Source organism: Lissotriton vulgaris, chromosome 6 (genome assembly GCF_964263255.1).
Source record: "Lissotriton vulgaris chromosome 6, aLisVul1.2, whole genome shotgun sequence".
Lineage (NCBI taxonomy): Eukaryota > Metazoa > Chordata > Amphibia > Caudata > Salamandridae > Lissotriton > Lissotriton vulgaris.
In genome coordinates, this window is record NC_141694.1 from 1259326939 (window position 1) to 1259347202 (window position 20264).

The 20264-nt window shown below is 46.2% G+C and overlaps 1 protein-coding gene across 1 annotated transcript in view; it reads left to right on the forward strand.

The window, feature by feature from the left end:
* Positions 1–20264, forward strand: part of LOC147708726 (uncharacterized) — a 233077-nt gene that overhangs the window by 172343 nt on the left and 40470 nt on the right. Inside the window, exons 17-19 of the mRNA XM_086925772.1 lie at positions 10301–10372; positions 12084–12173; positions 13455–13526. Of these exons, the coding sequence (XP_086781898.1) occupies positions 10301–10372; positions 12084–12173; positions 13455–13526 (234 nt within the window). The remainder of the gene's footprint in view (positions 1–10300; positions 10373–12083; positions 12174–13454; positions 13527–20264) is intronic.

Consider the following 20264-nt stretch of genomic DNA (forward strand, 5'->3'; position numbering starts at 1 on the left):
TGAGAGTGGAGGGACGCTCTGCCGGGAGGCAACATCGGAGAGCTGCGGCGACCGATTGCCGACGGATCGGACGGCGCCGAGCTCAAAATGGCACCCGTCCCGTCTTGGTGCTTTTGAGGTGGCCTGCGACCTTGGGCAGCCGGGGATACCGGCAAAATCTTCCTCCCCCTTTCCCCCTTGAGACGAGGTGACACACGCACAGGCTACTTGGGCGGCCGGCAGCATTCGTGAACTTTTAAGCGGAGCCAGTCGGCGACACTGCCCGGTCGGACCCCTGAGACGCTGGGTGACGCGGTGTCGGGGAGAGCGGAGGAAGCCGACCGGAGCTCTATCGGACCCCTGACGCCATTGGCCTCCGCCGCTCCGAGACTCGAGCGGACTGTTCCGCCACTCCGGGTGCTGCGGGATGTCCTTGTGGTCCCCCGGGGGGACGCCTCCCTTGAAGTCCAAGAGATAGGATTGGCGCTGGATCCCGGAGGTGCATATGGCCGCTACGGCCCATGAGTGGGGACTGATGACCCACGCCGACGAGGTGCCTTGCGGGGAGTGTCGAGCCCACCCTGCACACGCTGCGCGATTGCTGGGCCTGGAGTAGAGTGCTGGAGATCGAACGTGGTGGCGGGAGCGACTGGGCTGGCCTTAGGGGCCTACGCGGCCCAACGTGGGTGACGGAGGAGGCCTGCTGTTGGAGACAAGGGTGGAGGTGGAACGAGGGGGTCGCGGCCTCCGGCGGAACACTGCAGGTTGGTGGTAGCCCTTCCCCGATTTCCTTCCCGCCCGAGTCCGACCCTTGGGGAATTGAAGCCGCCCCACGCTTGGGGCCCCTGCCGTCGCAGGCCATCAAGGAGACGATCCAGGAGGGCCCAGAACACGTGATAATCGCAGCGGGCGCCACTGCTAACTGATCCGAACACTCCTGGCAGATCCTCCACAGACCCGGCGACAAGCAGTAGTGGACCCCAGACACAACTAGGAGCGGAGCAACTGGAGGGGGCGCTGCCCTGACTCGGGGTCCCCGGAACATGGGCACAGTGACCTAGTGGTGGGATCCCTCCCCACCGCCACGCCAGGAGCTGGCTAAAGGGAGGCCGCAGAGGAGACTCATTGGGATGCGTCGACCCACGATCTGAGGTGGGACTTGCTGAAGCCTGACTGAAGTTCCCCAACTGGGCGATCACCCGAGTCAACATCAGACACCACGGACACCATGGGAAAGCCAAAAGGAGCCAAGGGCAATGCGCAGGCTACCTCAGACGCGGAGATGCCAGACAAAGGGGACCAACTAGACCCTGAGACGTCACGGAACCCGCACCTCCAACACCAACTAGACAAGATCCTGGCGGCGATAACTGATACGAGATCGGCGCTCCAACAGGATATAGCACAAGTCGCGACAGGCCTAGGACTGCTTAGGGCCGATCATGGTAAGCTCTCGGACAGAGTCAAGGAAGTGGAGAGCTCGGTTAGTACCCTGGAGCCGGCGCAAAAAACACTCTCTGCTGCCATGAAAGACGCTCTGAATCGGATTGACGCACTGGAGAAGAGGGCAGAGGACGCGGAAGGACGCAATAGATGGAACAACATCAGAATAGTGGGACTGCCGGAAAAAATTGAAGATGGGGACATGGTCGCTTATCTGGAAGAGTGGCTTTGGACTCCCATCCAGACCACCTCAACAGGGGCGACCTCCGCGCCCGGTGGTTGCGCGGCTGCTGCACTTCCGGGACAGGGACTCACTTCTTAACAATGCTAGACTGAATGGACCCTTCCAGGTGGAGAACAGTAGGGTTAATATCTTCCTGGATTATACCTACGAGACCCAGCGCAAGAGGGCCTCTTTCCTAGCAATAAAGCGTGAACTGAGAAGCGGGAGTATACAGTACTCCTTTCTGTTCCCGGCGAGGCTCAGAATCATACTTGACGGCACCACCAAATTTTTTGACACCCCTGACGAAGCGTGTAGGTGATTGGAACTGTATAGAGCTGGCAAGGACGGCCCTGGATCACTTTTTCCAATGGCTCCGAGAGAGAGGCCACGGCGGAGATCTAGGAGGATCTGGAATGGCCGTAGTAGACTTGGACGGCCCTTGACTTTGGAGACAACGGCGGAACGGCGAGGGGTCTTGGAGATGGTGTCCAGTATGTCGGGGTCCCAAGGAGGGCCCATAATAGAAGACACAGAGCCTGGCGGGCTGGAAGACCGCACGGACACAGAGGAATCTGAGACTGACAGTGTACACCTGCCTACGGTTACCCCGGAGACGGCGGAAGGACTGCTGGATGGTCAGGGGTGATTCCGGGTGCGCCGATTTCAATAAAGGAACGGGCAATGGGAGTGGGGATGGTGTTTCACAGGGAGTGTTTGCTAACATGATAATGGAAGGGTTGTGGGGTAAGACCTACAATAGCCCTAGGTTACTATGGCTCGATCGCACTTCGATAGCTCGGGCAAAGGGCGGCTTCCTGTTGGTGCTCGACCCCCACATTGCCCTTTAGGCAAGCCTGCGGTGACTACCGTCAGGATAGTCTACGTTTTTCTGGGGACAGTTTGGATGGGAACTAGATCGCGATCTTTGGGACCTGTTCTGGGGAGGGTGGGTTGGGGAGGAGCGGGCTGGGGTTGTTAAGTTTTGTTGGGGGGCGGGCACGCCATCAGTGCAAGGCATCCACTGTGTTTGGGCTGTATAGAGCTCGAATGGAGGGGAAGATGCAGGACATTATGGGACAATGGTTGAACTATCTAACTTAAAATGTATTACCTGGAACGTGCGCGGGCTGCATACTATGTCAAGACGTCACAAGATACATGCTTATTTAGTCCGCAGGGGAGTGCAAATAGCGCTATTGCAGGAAACGCACCTCACGAAAGCAGAGGGACTGGCACTACAGCGCAGGTGGAGGGGACAACTATACAACACCACATACTCAGCTTATGCTAGAGGCCTGTTGATTTGGATAAGAGCTGCCGTCCCTTTCCAGGTGACGAAACATACAGTAGATCCGGAAGGGAGGTTTGTGGCCATAGCGGGTAAATTGGGAGGTAAAGACATAAACATCTGCAGCGTTTACGCGCCTAATGTGGATCAACTGGCCTTCTTCCCGACAATGTTGGGTTCCTTGGCCCACTATTTAGTGGGGCCACTCCTGTTGGGAGGGGACTTTAACTCGGTGGTGGACATAGACCTTGACAGATCACACCCCCCTCTAGCGGATTCCCCAACATGCCGAGTAGCCAAGGGTAGACTGAAATGGCAGACTAAGTGGGGACTGACGGACATCTGGCGAGCCCAACACCCACATGCCCGGACCAACTCTCATTTCTCGGGCATGCACGAATTACATGTGAGGCTGGATAGGATCTTGTGCTCGGCGGAACTGGTATCCTCGGCCGTGAGATCCGAGTACTTGGCGAGGACGATCTCCGATCACAACCCGTTATTGGCAGACTTCAGATGTTTCCCGGGCGCTTCCTGTGTCCCAACCTGGAGATTACGCCCTGAAATGTTGGAAGACCCAATATTCCGGAGCGAACAAGAAGATAGGATCACTGATTATTTCGCTGAGAATGAGGGCACGACTGGGGAGAGAGCAACAGAGTGGGACACCTTCAAAGTAATAGTGAGAGGCTATTGTATAGCTAAGAAAGTGGAGATGCGCAGGGTACTTCTGGAAGACCTCGATAAGGCGGATCGTAAACTTTGTGAGTTGGAGCTCTTACGACCCGGCCGCCCGGAGCTGCAACACCAGACCGCAGCGGCGAAAGAAGCTGTAGCCGTCGAAGTGGAAAGACTGCGTAGTTTCGACTACAAGACTTACTTGACCAGGTCGCTCACGGAGGGAGACAAGTTGGGGGCGCTGTTGGCTTGGTTAGCCAATCCCACTAGGCGCAGCTCTCCCACGGTCTCCATGCGTGACTCTGAGGGCGTGGAGGTCTGCACCCAACCCAAAATTCTCCGCTGTTTCATGAGCTACTATGAGGATCTATATCAAAGTAAGGTGATGGCGGACTCCGCTCCCATTGATATTTTCTTACGAGACCTACCTATCCCTAAACTAGAACCCGAACAGACGAAGGACTTGGGTAAGGACATAGAAATAGGGGAGATCCGCAATGCCATAAAACGTATGGCACGCAACAAAACCCCAGGATTAGACGGGCTACCAGTAGAATTCTATGCCACCTATATCGACCTGTTGGCCCCACGGCTACTGGTAGTATATAAAGAAGCGAAATGCCTGGGGTGCCTCCCGGGCACGATGCGTAAGGCCTTGGTGATCCCCCTGTTTAAACCCGACAAAGAGAGCGGTGACCCGACGTCCTATAGGCCATTATCGATGCTCACAGTTGATTACAAAATATTAAGTAGTATCCTTGCTTCTAGATTACTGGAACACATGGGCACTGTAGTACATAAAGATCAAGCGGGGTTCATTCCCAAACGTAACACCGCTATGAACATACGCCAGCTAATTCGCCTGTTGGAGGAAGACCACAAGGATGCCCCCATCCCGTGATACTGTCGATCGACCTGGAAAAGGCTTTTGATAGTCTAGAGTGGGAGTACCTTCGTAGAGTGCTCAGTTGCTACGGGGTAGGAGAGGGATACTTGCGGTGGACGGCAGTGCTCTACGCTTCTGCGATGGCAAGGGTAAAGTCGGGAGTGTTAATATCCCAGCAATATCCGGTGGAAAGAGGAACGAGACAGGGCTGCTCGCTGTCCCCGTTGCTTTTTGCGCTGGCGGTGGAGCCCCTAGCACTATCGATCCGCACGGGGCCCACTACGGAGGACTGAGGACATTATCGGGGCAACAGTTTATTTCCCTTTATGCCGACGACCTGTTGCTCTTCCTGGAGGATGCTGAGGGGACTTTGGCTGGTGCCGATGCCGTACTCACTTGCTTTGGTGAAATATCAGGCCTCAGAGTGAACTGGTCGAAAACGTGCCTATTCCCAGTTCGTAAGGGAGAACCCCAGCCCGACACGCCCAGAGCAATCAGATGGGCACCCAGCTGCCTGAAATACCTAGGTGTTTACATGTATCACTGTCCAGCTGATGTACTGGAGGGTAATATCTCCTGTTGCATTAGAGCGCTGAAGGGAAGTATGTCCTTTTGGGCCACCCTACCGCTGTCAGTGGCGGGACCTATTGCGCTGCTTAAGATGGTGGCGCTTTCCAGGCTACTTTATTATTTTAAGACGCTCCCGATTTGGATCCCTCCCGCCGTATTCCGAAACTTGAGGTCACTGATTGTAGCTTTCCTGTGGGGATCGGGCCATCGCAGAGTGACGCTCACGACTTTGATGAGGCATAAGGCTGAGGGGGTGCTGGCTGTCCCTGACTTCGAGGTGTACTACTTGGCAGCCCAGCTGCAGGTCTACGCTCAGGAGGTAGCACAGGAGTTCCGTGGTCCAGAAGAGGAGCGGGGACTGGGAATACCCAGGCACGTACTCTCTTACATCGCAATGCAGCAGAGGCTGGCCCTAAGGGATCTCACACAGGAGGAACGTACTATTAGATCGTGTTGGAACCGCATGCAGCGAAAGACAGAAACGAACCACCCCTACGCCCCCGAAATACCGGTGGGAATGCTTACAGCATTACCGCATGGCAGGGATTGGTCGCAATTACAAACCTAGGAGGACGCAGGTATACACGTAATAGGTGACCTATACGAGGACGGGGCGCTGTTGCCCTTCCAGGCAATTTCGGACTGCTTCGACATACCCTGGGGCGATTTTCTGTTACACGCCGCGATCACGAGGGCAATCCAAGCACACTGGCAGAGTGGACTTGAGGAGCTGCAGACGTCCATGGCATGCCAATATGTCATGATGGCAGCAGGGACGAGTAAAGCAGTGACGTGCTTATACTTCAGGATGATTAACGAGGGACTGCCTCCGCTAGAGGCGCTCAAGGCCAAATGGGAGGCAGACATAGGGAGGGAAATTCCAGAGACCATATGGGCCCAGCTGATGTGCCGAGCTTGGAAGAGCACGCGCAGCGCGCGGTTCCAATTGGTCCACTTTTACATCCTACACCGAGCATGTCTGACCCCAGAGAAGATACAAAAATACTTTGCTTCAGATACTGCGGCCTGGCCTAGATGCCGGGCGGAACAGAGCAGACCTAGGCCATATGCTATGGACTTGCCCTGCTCTGACCTCTTACTGGAAAATGATAGGAGATACTCTTAACGGGGTGACGGAACAAACTCTGCAGTATGACATGGCAGTGGAGATCATTTATTGGTTTCCGCATACCCCTAAAATGAAAATCACCAGCAAATGTATAGATATGGGTTTGCTTTTAGCGAAACGGGAAATCACGCGGCACAGGAAGGCACGAGTTGGTCCAACGGGCGCTAAGTGGCGCAGTGAGTTCCTTAAATGGGCTGAGGGAGAGAGAACCTTGCGATTCCAGCTAGCGCGGCGGCAACAGAATGAGAGGGCACTGGAATCTGCGCAAGCATGGGAGGTTTTGGTGCAGGCTTTACGCGACCACGACACGCACAGTGACACGGACAATGAAGACAACGAGCAGCCTACAACCCCGTAGCACGACAGGTATAATGCATATTGTCCCGACTGCTGAGAGAAAGACTCCTACCTCATACTTTCTGACATACCAATAATGCACCAATGGCATGGGGGGGGGGGGTAGGGGGGGTGGAGAAGGGGAGGAGGGAGGACTTTCAAGCTTCATAATAACTTCTTGAGGATCTGATATTGCTGATCTGCTGCTAGGCCTCTGGGATAGTTCTGTTGGGTTGGTTGGGGTATCAGTTCTTTCAGAAAAGCAGACACAAACCATCATTCATAACTGGTCATGACTAGCTGAGCACAGAACCCACGTGTACAGTTGGATCGATATTTGCCGCCCGACCTCCGGGTTGTGGGCTGAATGGCTGTGTAACCGTGGTACCATAGTCTTGTCGCTACCAATGCAGATTGCACTGTTAATGACCGACGTATAACTGTGAATGACTATCTGCAATAAAAACATATTAAAAAAAAATATAAAAAATCAGTGCTTCACGCATGGAGGGGGCATTATGCCAGGTTCTTCCATCTCCTGGAAGAGTGATCAAGTATGGGCCTTATAAAAGGCCATGGTGAGCCCATCTTGGCCAAGTGCACTTCCATCCCGCATGGAGTTGAGTGCCATACGGATCTCAACAGCATCAAGAGGTCTCATGAGATACTCTCTGTGGCTATCCATCAGCCAGAGTACTTGTATGTATTTCAGGTATTTCACTCTATTTTCGTTGTCTGGGGTAACTTTGGAACTGTACAGGTTCTGATAATATTGGCCAAATCTATTTACTATTTACGCCTGCTCTTTCAGGGCAGTTCCCTTCTCATCTAATAATTCTTGGGTGACTCCAGATTCATACCGTCAGCGGACAATCGCCGCCAGCACTGAGCCCGGCCTGTCTCCCTCACCATAGGATCTGGCCAATGTGTATTTCCCCATGTGCTTGATTTCGCTGTCAGCTTCCCCGTGGCACTCTTCCAACATTATTTGCAATGGTTTTAAAATCTGAGGGTCTCTTCGATCGATCAAGCGCGAGTCCAACAAGCAGTTAAGATCCCCACCCCAAATTAGTGGCAATGGGTGGCAGCCCCTAATGTATGTTAAAAGTGAATGGTAGAACTGAGGGTCATCATAGTCAGGCCTGTATGTGTTTAGAATTTGAAAGTCAGCCCCCTACCATGACATCTTGAGATTACAAATCTACCAGCAGGATCAGTCTTGCATGCTTCAAGTTGTATGCCTGATTTGGGATTAACCAAGGTAATTACACCCCTGGAGTGTCAGGTGAAGCCGCCTGCATGGAATGGCCCTGCTAGGTTACACCTCGTGAGCATAGCGCTATTAGGGGCAAGATGCGTCTCTTGCAGCAGCGCAATGTCTACCTCCTTTCTGTTCAAGTACGCCAGAATTTTACACAATTTTCTATGGTCATTTAAGCTCCTCATGTTCCATGTCATTAATCACAGGCTTCTTCTATACCCCTCCCCATGTCCACTGTGCGTCATTCTTCACTTTCACATGTTCTGACAATCCTAGCTGCTATAATAAATGCGGTGCCGTAATCACTCACGCCCAGTGTGACCATGTGAACTGTAACAAAAGTACCAACCCCCCCCACCCACGCCATGCCAACCCCAACTAGGCATAAGCGGCTCATTTCCCCCTCACTAGCAATTACTAGTATATATAGCAAGAAAACTACAATTGTTTAGTAATAAGCACTATTTAACTTGTGACGGTTGAGCGTAAAACGCATTGGGGCAGATGTTACCGGCCATCACTTCTGTGGGGTCCCAAAGGAGGTACTAAGTCTCTCAGGGAGCCTCGTAAACAACTATTGATGGATAGCATCTCTCACTCAATATGATGCTGACTTCCCGTACCAATAAGCCTGGCCTATGCGAGTAAGGGTCCGCAGAATCATACATTTCAGCATAAAGTTATATTTCACAGTAAGGAGGCACTCCCTGAAAGCTAAAGGTCCGATCACCCCAATCCTGCACAGATTATCTACTCACGGGGAAAATCATCATAAAAGTCTGCCGTGCAGTGTTTCTCATCAGTCATTTTCATCAAGTTGTCCATCCGCTCTGTCAGCTCGATCGTCCACCATCTCGTCTTTCCTGCACTTTCGGTGGTTACCAACCACCTGCCTGTATATATCAACAATTGATGTTGAACATTGATACACAATCCTCGATCTGGTATTCTGGGATGAATATACCCCACTTCATGTCATGAAGGAGTGGCGCAGCTCTGTCTCTCAAAGTTCTGACTGATATCTTCCTTTACAAAATATTTTATGGTTATCTTCTTGAAAGTCCTGGAGATTGTACATTATATACCCATTTTCAAGACCCATTAAAAAGAACTTTTTGACTGTGGCCCAGTTCGACAACTTCAACATTGAGGACTCACTGACAAGATTGCTTGAATCCATAATCGCCTCAAAGAAGTCCCTAGTAAGGGACGAAACCCGTCTGCTGTACTTTCTACCACATTTTGGAATAAAAAAGAAAATCAAAATTGAAGAACTTCACTCCTGTGAAAATTAAATTTCTGATTTCTGTGCTGTGCACCTGTGCTTCTTTTTTTTTAGTATTGTTAAAGTTCTTTTGAACTAGCATTGTGATGGTGGGTGCTTATCAGTGTGCACGCAAGTCCCGAAGCTAATATAAAAGGGATGATAAGACAAAGAGTCATTTAGGTTAGATGCTGCGATCAGGAAGGTTCCACTGTCGCTCTTGTCTTAAGCAGTAGAATGATCACACTAAGTAATCTTATTTGCCTGTGTTCCAGGTTCAGTGAAGACTAGAAGCCAGCAGTTGCAATCAGCTTTTTGGCCTTCCTATAGGGGTGCTAATAGATGTATTCTCCACATGTTCAGTAGTAAAAGCTCCTAATTACCTGTTCTTCTTGTCATATCCCCTCACATACATGGTAGTCAATTAATGGGTTATGCTCTCAGCACATGGTATTACCTAATGTTAACACACTTTGCAGATGGCAATAGTGGATAATACCTTACAATCAGCTCTAGATGAGAATTCTTAGGACACTCTTCATCATTAGTGAACACATGCATATGGGCAGTGAGATCAGAGTGCAATTACAAAAAATAATAAGGATGTATCAGTGTAGTACCAATAAATAGCACACACTGCATAGGCAGGCTGATGTTTAGGAAAACATCAGTTGCATATATAAAGATAATCCTCACCTTTATCTGCAAAATTATGTAACTTTCATTAATCTTATAAGTTTACGTTTGTTGTTTTGAATTAGTATATTTTACTAGGATACACCTCTTTCCATTGGCTATGAACTTGTCCACTCCCTTACATCCTAAAAAGGTGAACATGCATCCTTGCTGTTATTTGTCTTTAAACATATTTGTGTGTATTACTTGTCTGCCAGAAAAATACTTCATGCAGTCTATTTATACTCATGAAATGTCTATTGGCAAACTAGCCAAATACACTGCTCTGACACTGGAGATATTAAAAACCTTTAAACCCTTAAGGGTGCTGTGGCTAAAGATACTTTACAGCTTAATAATATTGTCATCATCTACATCACATGATTTACTAGAAACAAGGTTGCTGGCAACAAACTCTGTGTGATCAATGTTCCTACTTATGCTTGGGTGCCACTGAAAAGTTTGATGAGAGTCTTTCATTGTGGTCATGGAAGGGGAGTTTGGAGTGGAAAGTGAAAATGGACCTTAAAGTATGTTTTGCCTAATGCAATTTTTATCTTTACAGCAGCCACAGTGGTTCCCGGCAGACACAATAATGAGCGAGAGCCGAAGCCTCCTACCTTATTCTGGCGAAAGGGTGAGACGGGGCACCAAAGGCCACCATGTGTTTAAGCATTTCCTTCACCATGTGTTTGAGCATTTCCTGTGCCTCAGAACATTTAATCCTTTGGTTTCTATGAATGTGTAGTCGACAAAACCAGCCAAAACCAGTTTCTTGCCACCTGTCTCTCTATAACTAACTACACACTCTGCTCTATCATACATTGTCTTATCTTACTGCCTACTGAAGTTTGTTGACTTCAAATGAATGCTGTTTCATCAAGGTTAATAAATGCTTCTAATAGATTCTTTAAATAGATGACTATTTACAAAGTACATTTCTCAAGACAGCGTAGTTTATGCAATACTACCATATACTCATAGCCAAAATGTATAAGGAAGATTGTATGTGAATCACTGCTGTTTCGTTTTTGATTCTAACATTACCAGCTGAACTCACCATTCACACTCTCAATATAAAAGACACCACAATCTTCTAGATAAATTATAAATTCCAAGCAAACCTTTGAAACTGTTTATCTCATCACCACCAGAAAGCAAACTTTCTCTTAATGAAGTTGACCCAGACTGATGGCTTGTACAAACTTCAACTGAGCAAAAGTAAATAGACTTTGCCTGGCTTTGTAAATGCATATTTAATGGCAGCACACATCTTAATGTCATTCTCAAGTAGAAATATGGTGTCCTTTACATATATTTCACAAACAAGTCTAAGAGAATTATGATGCCTTTTATAATACAAGATTTGGAATACAACATTTTCAGAAATATCTGCAGTTAATTTGATGCCCTCTGCCAGAGCCACCAACTCTTTCATCACTCTTACCATGATCTACTGACTTCATTTTAATCTTTGTACTCCTTAATGATAAGACCAGGACAAGGTATTGACAAACCAGAAATGTGTCAGGGACTAGTTTGGTAGGAGGATCGAGAATCAAGATTGCATTGTTGAAGCTTAGCACCCAAAGCCGCCATAATACATGGAACTACTCTGCCAGAGTAACTTTTAATGCATGATGAATATTCTTTGGTACATAAGAAGCCTCCTCCATCTCTGCTGACTTAGGCCCAGTCACTCAAGGAGCTTGTGGAATCCTGCAAGCTTCATAAGATGTTGCTGGACATCTTAGGGGAAACACACACATACGCACACCATGCAATGTGTATCTATTCTGTAGTCTTTTGAAACACTTAGATTATCATATTCAGAAGACTTTAGTGACTGTTGCAGCTTCACACATTCTGAATACACATTCAGGTGCAAGAAAACACCTGAAATGAGATTCACTGAGCTTCGACTCATCAAAACCTGCACAACTAAAAAGGTTTATGTGGACTTCATTATTTCCCAGGGGAGTTTTCCAAAGATGTATTTTGAACAGAGGGATACACAACCCAAAAGAAAGGGACATACTGAGTGAATAGTTGGCTAGCTTCTGTACCCACATGTACCCAGGCATGTATACATATATTTCAAAATATATCTATATATAAATGTATATATGTTATATACATTTATGTATGTGTCTGTGTGTGTATAACTTGATGATATACACATAATACATATATATTCAAGCATGTTTTTGTTATAAAATGGTAGGACAATATTAAAAATGTTACATCCTCAAATACAAAGTTGTGGGCAGAGCAGGAATGTGAGCCTCATTAGTGGAGTCTGGAGTTGGCCTTAATCTTTGTTGAAATCATTTTTGGATTCTTTACAGCTTCCTGTACGCCTTTCTAGACACCGCATGGGACAGAGGAGTTTTCCATTGATTCTGCGCATCCCACATCATATTGCTGGAAGAGTATGCGTAAGTTAAAAACTATTTTAATGGAGGAATAGGAGCCAGGTATTTGGGTGTTTCAGTTGCCCTCCATGCATGTTCTCTAACATTGGATCCACTATAAATGTTATTTCCCACATCCTGCTCTCAATCTATAACTAACCTGACCAGCCTCTAAACAAAGCTGTTCCTAGCATTTCTCACCAACCAATAATACCTCTAAAATTTGGACCATCGTCTTAGTATCTCCACTTGTTGTGCTGTCATTAAGCCCACTTCACTATTCCACAATGCTTCTTTTCTGGCAAATTCTTTCCCCTTTCCTCTTCTTTCCCCTTATGGCTGGATTAGACGTCACTCTTCTATTAGCTTCCCCATTCGATTCTCTGGTACTTCCTCCCTCACCTACCCAACCTACAAATCTAGGGGCCGATTATGATCGCGGACGGACTTGCGTCCGTCCGCGATCATTGAGGAGGAGGGGACATCCGCATGGGCTGCGGAGTCCCCTCCTGTGCGATTAGGATGTGACCGCCAGGGTGGCGGTCACATCCTCTATTTTTAACATTGCGGCGGGTGCGGCTTCAAGCTGCACCCGCGGCAATGTTAAAAATGCACACATTGCATTTGCATGCAGAAAGAGGCAGGCACTGCGCGGTGCCTGCCGCTTTCTGCATACAAATGCAGGGGGGTACCATAGGTACCCCCCATTTGCACCCCCCACCCCCCTTTCACCTAGGGGGCCCGCAACGGGCCCCCGCAGTGAAGTTACACATGCTTTTCCACGGCGGAAAAGCCGCCGCGGAATAGCATGTTTGCAGGCACCTACTAATCTGGCGGACGGTGTCTGAGAGACACCGTCACCAGATTAGTGCTTTTCCTCCGCGGTTGTAAGCCAACCGTGGAGGAAAAGCTGCAGACGGAAACCAGGACCCACCAGCCATCCTAATGTGGCGGTGGGTCTTTGGTGGGTCCGCTGCGGATTTTCCGCATCCTCCAGGCAGGATGCGGAAAATCCGCAATCATAATGAGCCCCAAAGTGTAGATAAGTTCAATAGGCATAGATCTTCATACACATTGGATATTTGTTGGCTCGCCAGTTTTAACCACAACCATATTTCTACATTTACATTCACTTGCTTGTCATACAATTTATGAGATTGCATCCAGTAGATAAAATCACCTTCTTAAACGTGGGTGCTGCTAAACACTTTGATGAGGGTTTTTCTTTATGGGCATGGTGTTGTGTAGATAATGGAAGTGGGCCTTGGAGAACGTTTTGCCTCATGCAACTTTTTACCACTTCAGCAGCCACGCTGGCCCACCACAGAGGCAATGATGAGGCAGAATAACAGCTTGATGCTTTACTCTGGCGAAAGGGTAAGTGACAAAGGATTTTCAAAGGCCACCATGTTTTTGTTTATTTTCTTTGTCCTAGTACATTTTATCTAGTTGGCTTCTAGCAATGGTGGATGGTCTAAAAGGCCACCATGTTTTTGTGTATTTTATTTGCCCTAGTACATTTTATCTAGTTGGCTTCTAGCAATGGTGTATGGTCTAAAAAGCCAATCTCATCCCTTGCCCTCAGCCCCCATCTAAAGCAAAACTGTACAACCTCTTCTTTACAGCATCCTAATCTTATTGGCCTCTGTGTTTTGAAATGACTGTTTCTGAAGGTTTATCAATGGGAAATAAATGCTGTTTTTACTAGGATTAATAAAGGTCACCAATCAATTCTTTACATGAATGAATATTTACAATGCACAATTTGCAAGGCAGTCTGTCTCTCATCCTTTCTTTCACTCCTCCAAATTATCCCACACTCCCTTCACATCCCTTTTCTGCACCTTCGCTGAGTAAACATATGTATGTAATCACAACGACTTTTCAAGGTAAACTTGCAACTATTCTGCCATTGATACAGAGATTATATTTATTTTTACTTGCTAGATCTGTACAACATGAATATCCACATCACCATTTACAAGTGCCTAAGACATTTGACTGTTGTACTGTTCACAATCCAGTACCCTCTTTTTCTGTGACAGCACTTTTGACATAACAGAGACACCATGTTTTCCAGTCCAATTGGGAGTGGCAATCCAATTTCAGGCACAAACTTATTTTTTGATGTTTGCAGAGCACTTCCCCCCCCCCCACCCTTCTTGGTATATGACGTCAAAGCGACCCCTCTATAACCTATTGGGCCATATTCAATGTTAATTTTTATGTATTTTTTATTTTACATATTTACTTTGGGTTAATAAACTTGAAAAGATTGATTTCAAACAGACAAATGTTTATTGACAATAGTAAGTAAAATATTGGATTATCCTATTTAGTTGCCTCCAGTGAAAGAAAAAGTAGTGCTTGATTATGTTGAATATGGAATTTTAGAAAAAAACACTGGGGCATATTATCAAGGACGGCGTTAGAATTATCGCTGGTTTAGCGGCAGAAAACTGGTGCTAAAACGGCAATAAAGGGCTTGATATTATGCCTGGAGAATTCCAATAGAAGCCCAGGTTCACACCAGCACATGGACTTCTATTGGAATTCTCAAGGGCATATTATCAAGCCCATTATCGTCGCTTTAGCGGCAGTTTTCTGCCGCTAAACCAGCGATAATTTTTAACGTCCTCCTTGATAATATGCCCCAGAGTCTGTTAATAAACACATTCTTCTTGTACGAGTAAGGGATTGTCCAAGCTGTTCTCTCAAATGGTCAGCTAACAATGACATTTATTGGATTTAGAATATTTAAGTTTTTCAACTCGCCTCTTAACTTTTTTCCCCTTTACAGAACTGTACACATTTTGGCATGGTGGAAAGTATCTTGTCCAATTTGTTGCAGGGTCCAAGGCCTTAGTGCAATCTGAGAAAGCATTTTCAATGGGGCATTTGACTAAACCATAATTACATAATGGTGATTGCATTGTGTGCTATTCATGCTCACTTATCTTGGGACAAATTTTTCAAACAACTTTTTTTCCAGTAACCTTGCAGTACTTTCTACCTGAAACATAATATTTGGCTTGATTGCTCAACAACATAATTATTTTCATATCACCTGCAGCAGTGCCCCAAACGATAGACATTTGTGTTGGATACAATAAGCTTCTAAGATTTCTGTTTTGACTTGAACTTTATGTTGGCCGTTTTAAACGTTCCTGTCCCTAGTGACACCACACATAAGTGGACAAATGGAATGCCTTGTTTGTCCCGGTAATATCCATACCCTCTGGGATACTCTGACCACATGGCAAATCCTGGAAACTCATAGTCCTACCTTTAACATCTACAGAATAGACATCTTAACAAACATAAGGTAGAAATACTTAAGAACATACTAAAGAACACGTTTAGCCAATCCCTCTCAGCCACATACTGGTTTCATTTTCTATGGCAGACCGATCAGACCATGGCACTTTTAAATTTGTCAAGAATTCCCAGCATTCTCCAAGGACTATCGTTATGCCAGAGATTTGCACCATCACAGATGCCCAAAACATGCCAGGATTTATTGTCCCAGGGCTGTTATGTTACTAGGGGGTAGACCACAAGTTGCCAAGAAATATTACCACTATTGGAGAGCAGTATTTTACCATGAGTGGCAATGTGAATTCTCTAATTGAAGTAACAAGTTTGCCAAGAATCATCAACACAAGTGCCTCCGACAGATTGATTCCCCCCCCCATGCTAGAAATGCCAGCTCTAGAAACACTTTTTTAACCATTTGCTGTTCAGGCAGCATGTTTCTTTCATATACCAGTGTTAAAAAATGCAAATGTAAATAAGCTGGATTAATTTGCAAAAAATAAAAACTCACATTAATACAGAAGCATGCACACTCACACACAAGCACACATTAAAGTACAATGAAATCCAGAAGGAAAACAAGTAGAAAACATAACTCCTGTTTTTTTTTAAACTAAAATTCCTACTAATTCTCCAGTTGTGGGTGTCTTTCTCCATAGCATAGCATCGCCCTACTGACATAGAAAGTACATTTGTCTTTTGAAGTTTCTTAAACTGTTCAGTACCGCATTTGAATTGCTCAAATCTACTCTGCAGAGTAGGGTCTTGTAAAAGTCTGACAAAAATTGGTCCAATAAACTATAAAGAAATACGCAAAACCCTTCCCTCCAGCATTCCTTGCATCTCTCTGAATGATATGAGGCATGTACCAAAATACTTGAATCAACCTCAGTGGATTGGTTGATCTCATGGGTCAAAAGAAAGATTCGACCAGGAGTAATACCAGATCACTTTCTCCATAGACGTATTGGTCTATTTGAACTGACTTTAATGGCTTCTCAATCTAATACATACTGAAAGCTCCATTAAATATTCTTAAGGATAACAGTAATTGTATAGGGGCTCTGATACATGCCAGTGTGTAGAGGGAAGATGGAACCCCTGAATGCTGCAGAACTGCAGGAATGGCTGTAAAGTGATAACACTGTGCCCGCTGCATGTTTTGCCACTTGTAGCTTCAGTGAGAACTCCCTTGAAGGGACTTCTATTAAGTGCAAAGGTCAACATAGGTGTGTCATCTCTAGGTGGAATAGGATTCTCTTCTAATGTTGAGTTCTATACAAAGCGAGTGAATCTTTAAAGATTGCTGATGACAATAGCATTCCAGGTAAACGCTAGTTATTCCACACACTGTCTTAAAGACTACTTTAGTGATTATGTAGCCACTTCTTACTTGAGCTGAGTGATTTGGGAAGTGTGGTCTAGTGATAGGAGAGGGATCATTTGTGGAGAGCAGAGATGGCGGTTACTGAAGGTGGGCATTGTACTGGGTTGTGCCTGGCTCTCTTTTTTGTGTATTTAGGGTTATCAGTCTGGCCATTCCTAGACAGAATTACACAGGGGAACAGAACTGCGATGTTCAGTGTCACCCTGTACAATGCTGAGGGAGACTGGGTAAGTAAGAGGGGATGTCAGTGGGTGGGGGGGGGTATTATTGGATTATTTATACATTTGTGTGTTTCCTTTAACCTCCATGGATGTATTTCTGTTACATTTTATTTGTGTGAGACACCTCCAAAGCTGAAATCTGAATGAAACTCATCCAATTTAGATTATGCAATTCAGGATGCCGTGCCCCGCAACAGTGAAATATTTTTAAGCTAAACATTCACAAAGTAAACTGCTCCCACAACAATTTAGAGATACACAGAAATACTGAGATGCTTTGATGAGCGAAAAGTCCTGTAGCAGGATAGCCATTCACATCTTTGCTATGCATATGCAGAAGGGTGGCAATATGCTTGCTCTTCATAAATTAAAAAACAAGCATGAATTGACAATTTTATCTCAAAATAAATATATATAAGATTCTCTTATGGAACAACATATCCTCTAAACCGGGCAACAAGGCCTAGTATGACCAGTCTACAGAGCTTCTTTTTTGGGCAGCACATCTGTATTCTTTCCAATTACTGGTGATATTGCATCAGTTGTGAGTAAACAAACTCTGATTAACTATGAAATGCAACTGATTCATCATAAACAAAAGCAATATATTTTTTAAAAAATCGCTAAAGTACTTCAATATAATTAGATGTACATTTATTCAGATGATCTATCATAACCGACTGGCTATATGAATATTTTCAACGTTCCTTGTTCCTCTACAAATACAATATGAGCCAATCATAATCTTCCAACACAAGCGCCATAAATATCCATTTTAGCATTTCATTTAAATAAGTCAGGATGTGTTTTTACAGAATTTCAAAATGGATTTCTATACTATTTTCATTCCTCAACCACTGGATACTGGCATTTTTACAACTAAATAGATGAGGAATTCGTTATCTTCCTTTCATTATGGCAACACTAAGGGCTAACTGGGTGTCACTAACTTTGAAGTTTCTAACACTGACCATCAAAATATTGGCATCAAATGGTGTACACTAAGTAGCACATTTAAGAATGACAGTAAAGCTCATCAACTTATATCTTCAATTCCTATGATGGACATGCTTACATCTGTTTATGTCCCAATTTGTCAGGATGGACGAAAGAGAGAAGAGAAAAAGAATTGTGATCTGATATAACCCTAGGGTACAAGGAGATACCAAGGGGCTTAATAAGAGTCTGGCAGTCCACAGACCGCCAAACTCGCGGGGATGCGGCGGTCTTCCGACCACCTTATTACAATTAGGATGGTCAGACTGCCAATGCCCCTGCTCCCTGGCAGTGTTGTGGTGGTCTTGAGGCTGTAATATGCTTGGAGCAAATGCTGCGATACCACCAAACATATTACAAGTTTCCTCTCTGCCACATTTTTCATGGTGGTTCCTCCTCCATGAAAACTGTGGTGGAGAGGAAACAGAGGGGGCCCGATAAGTCCCCCTTGTGTCTCAGGGCCATGGGGTGCATGCAGAGGGGCCCTATATGTGCCCCCCTGTGTACATGCACCCCTGTTCCTGCACGGCATGGTCATTGTGGAGAAGCGTGGCTCAATGGTTAAACCGGCAGACCCTGAGGCAGAGGTCTGGCCTGGGACCAGGGTTCAATTCCCGCCTCGGCGTCTCTTGGACTCAATCTCTCCCAACCTGATAATTCTCGCCTCGGTGCCTACTCTAATCATGGGTCCCACTCTGTGACTCTGGGCAATAGCTTGCTTAATCTTCACAACGGCCCCAGCAGCGCTTGGATGCCTGGCTTCACCTTGGGGGTGCCCAGGAGTGGACATCTCACAGGAAAGCCAGGAAGGGTTCCACAGCGGTATGAAAAAAGCGCTACGAGACCTGTGGGTAGAAGGCGCTATATAAATACAAACACATTTACATTTACATTACATGCCATACCATGCAGGAACTGTTTTTGGCGTTCCCATTGTGGTGCCCATTTTCTGAGGCACTGCCTTGAGAACGTCGAATAATAGCCCGCCAAACACAAGAAATACTCGTTATCTGGCAGGCGATCTGACCATGGATTTGGCGCTGCAGCAGCAGGGCAGATCCAGTGACGCACTGCCAACTTCGTAATCAGGCCCCAAGATGGGGCATAAGAGCTTGGTAGGAAGGAACATGTCTATCCGAGAAAAAGATTTACGAGAGGCGAAAAAATATGTAAACCTTTGTTTTGTCATCAGAGAATATCGTCAGACATCCACCAAAGCATAAGATTCCATTACTTGCAACAAAGCAACCCTAGCCATTTCCTTTGAGCTATAGGAGGTTCTCGAAGAAGAGTTTAGCCCTCAACTACTAAAAGAGGATTCTATCCATGGGTTAAGGATGATGTTGAAGTCCCCGCAAATAATCAATGGTTCTGACCATTGATGTACCTCAGAAATCAGACTATTAACGACCACAGGATCATCAGTGTTGGCCCCACAGAGCACACATGGCATAATGCTTAGTTGGCTTCTCTTGACTGTTGCTATGAGCCATCGTCTACCCACATCTGTACAGTTGTTGGTGAGTGTCTAGCTCTTATACCGAGCCAATAGGGTAATCCCTATCTGAGAGAAGTGAAACAAGCTGAGGATAAGGACTTGATATGATAAATCATCCAGAAGAGAGGCCGATTTATTCAAGAGCTGAGTTTCCTGTAGGCCACCTAAATGTAGATGAAGATAGTGTAGCACCTCTTTAATTAATTTTTGCTTATAAGGTGCCTACATTCCATTGATATTCCACTAAATAATATGAAGATGCTGGTCACTGGACCACATCCCTGGCTAAATCTTGACATTCTTGATCGAACAACCAGCACACAGGGAAAGAGAACAACAGCACAGAATCATTCTTGGTCCCAAATTTATCGTCCACGACCATAAGGCCTCAATTTTTGTCCAGCAACCTGCCTAAACATGCTAAAATACAAAATAATTATAAAGACAAAGTGACCCCAAACCCTGGCCCCACCACCCGCCCACCCCCAGCCTTCCCCCAACGTGTTCTTTTCATGCAAGGCCCAGAAAAAGGGCTTACCACCTCCTGTCCAAAATAATATCACTAGCACGGGCAGTAGACATGAGTACATTAACTTCCTGCCCCTCCCCCCCGTAGCACCCCAGACGAAGGATGAATTTGGGGAAAAGAACTAAAGGGGCAGGGCAGACACCACCCGCAACACCCGCCAAAATGACCC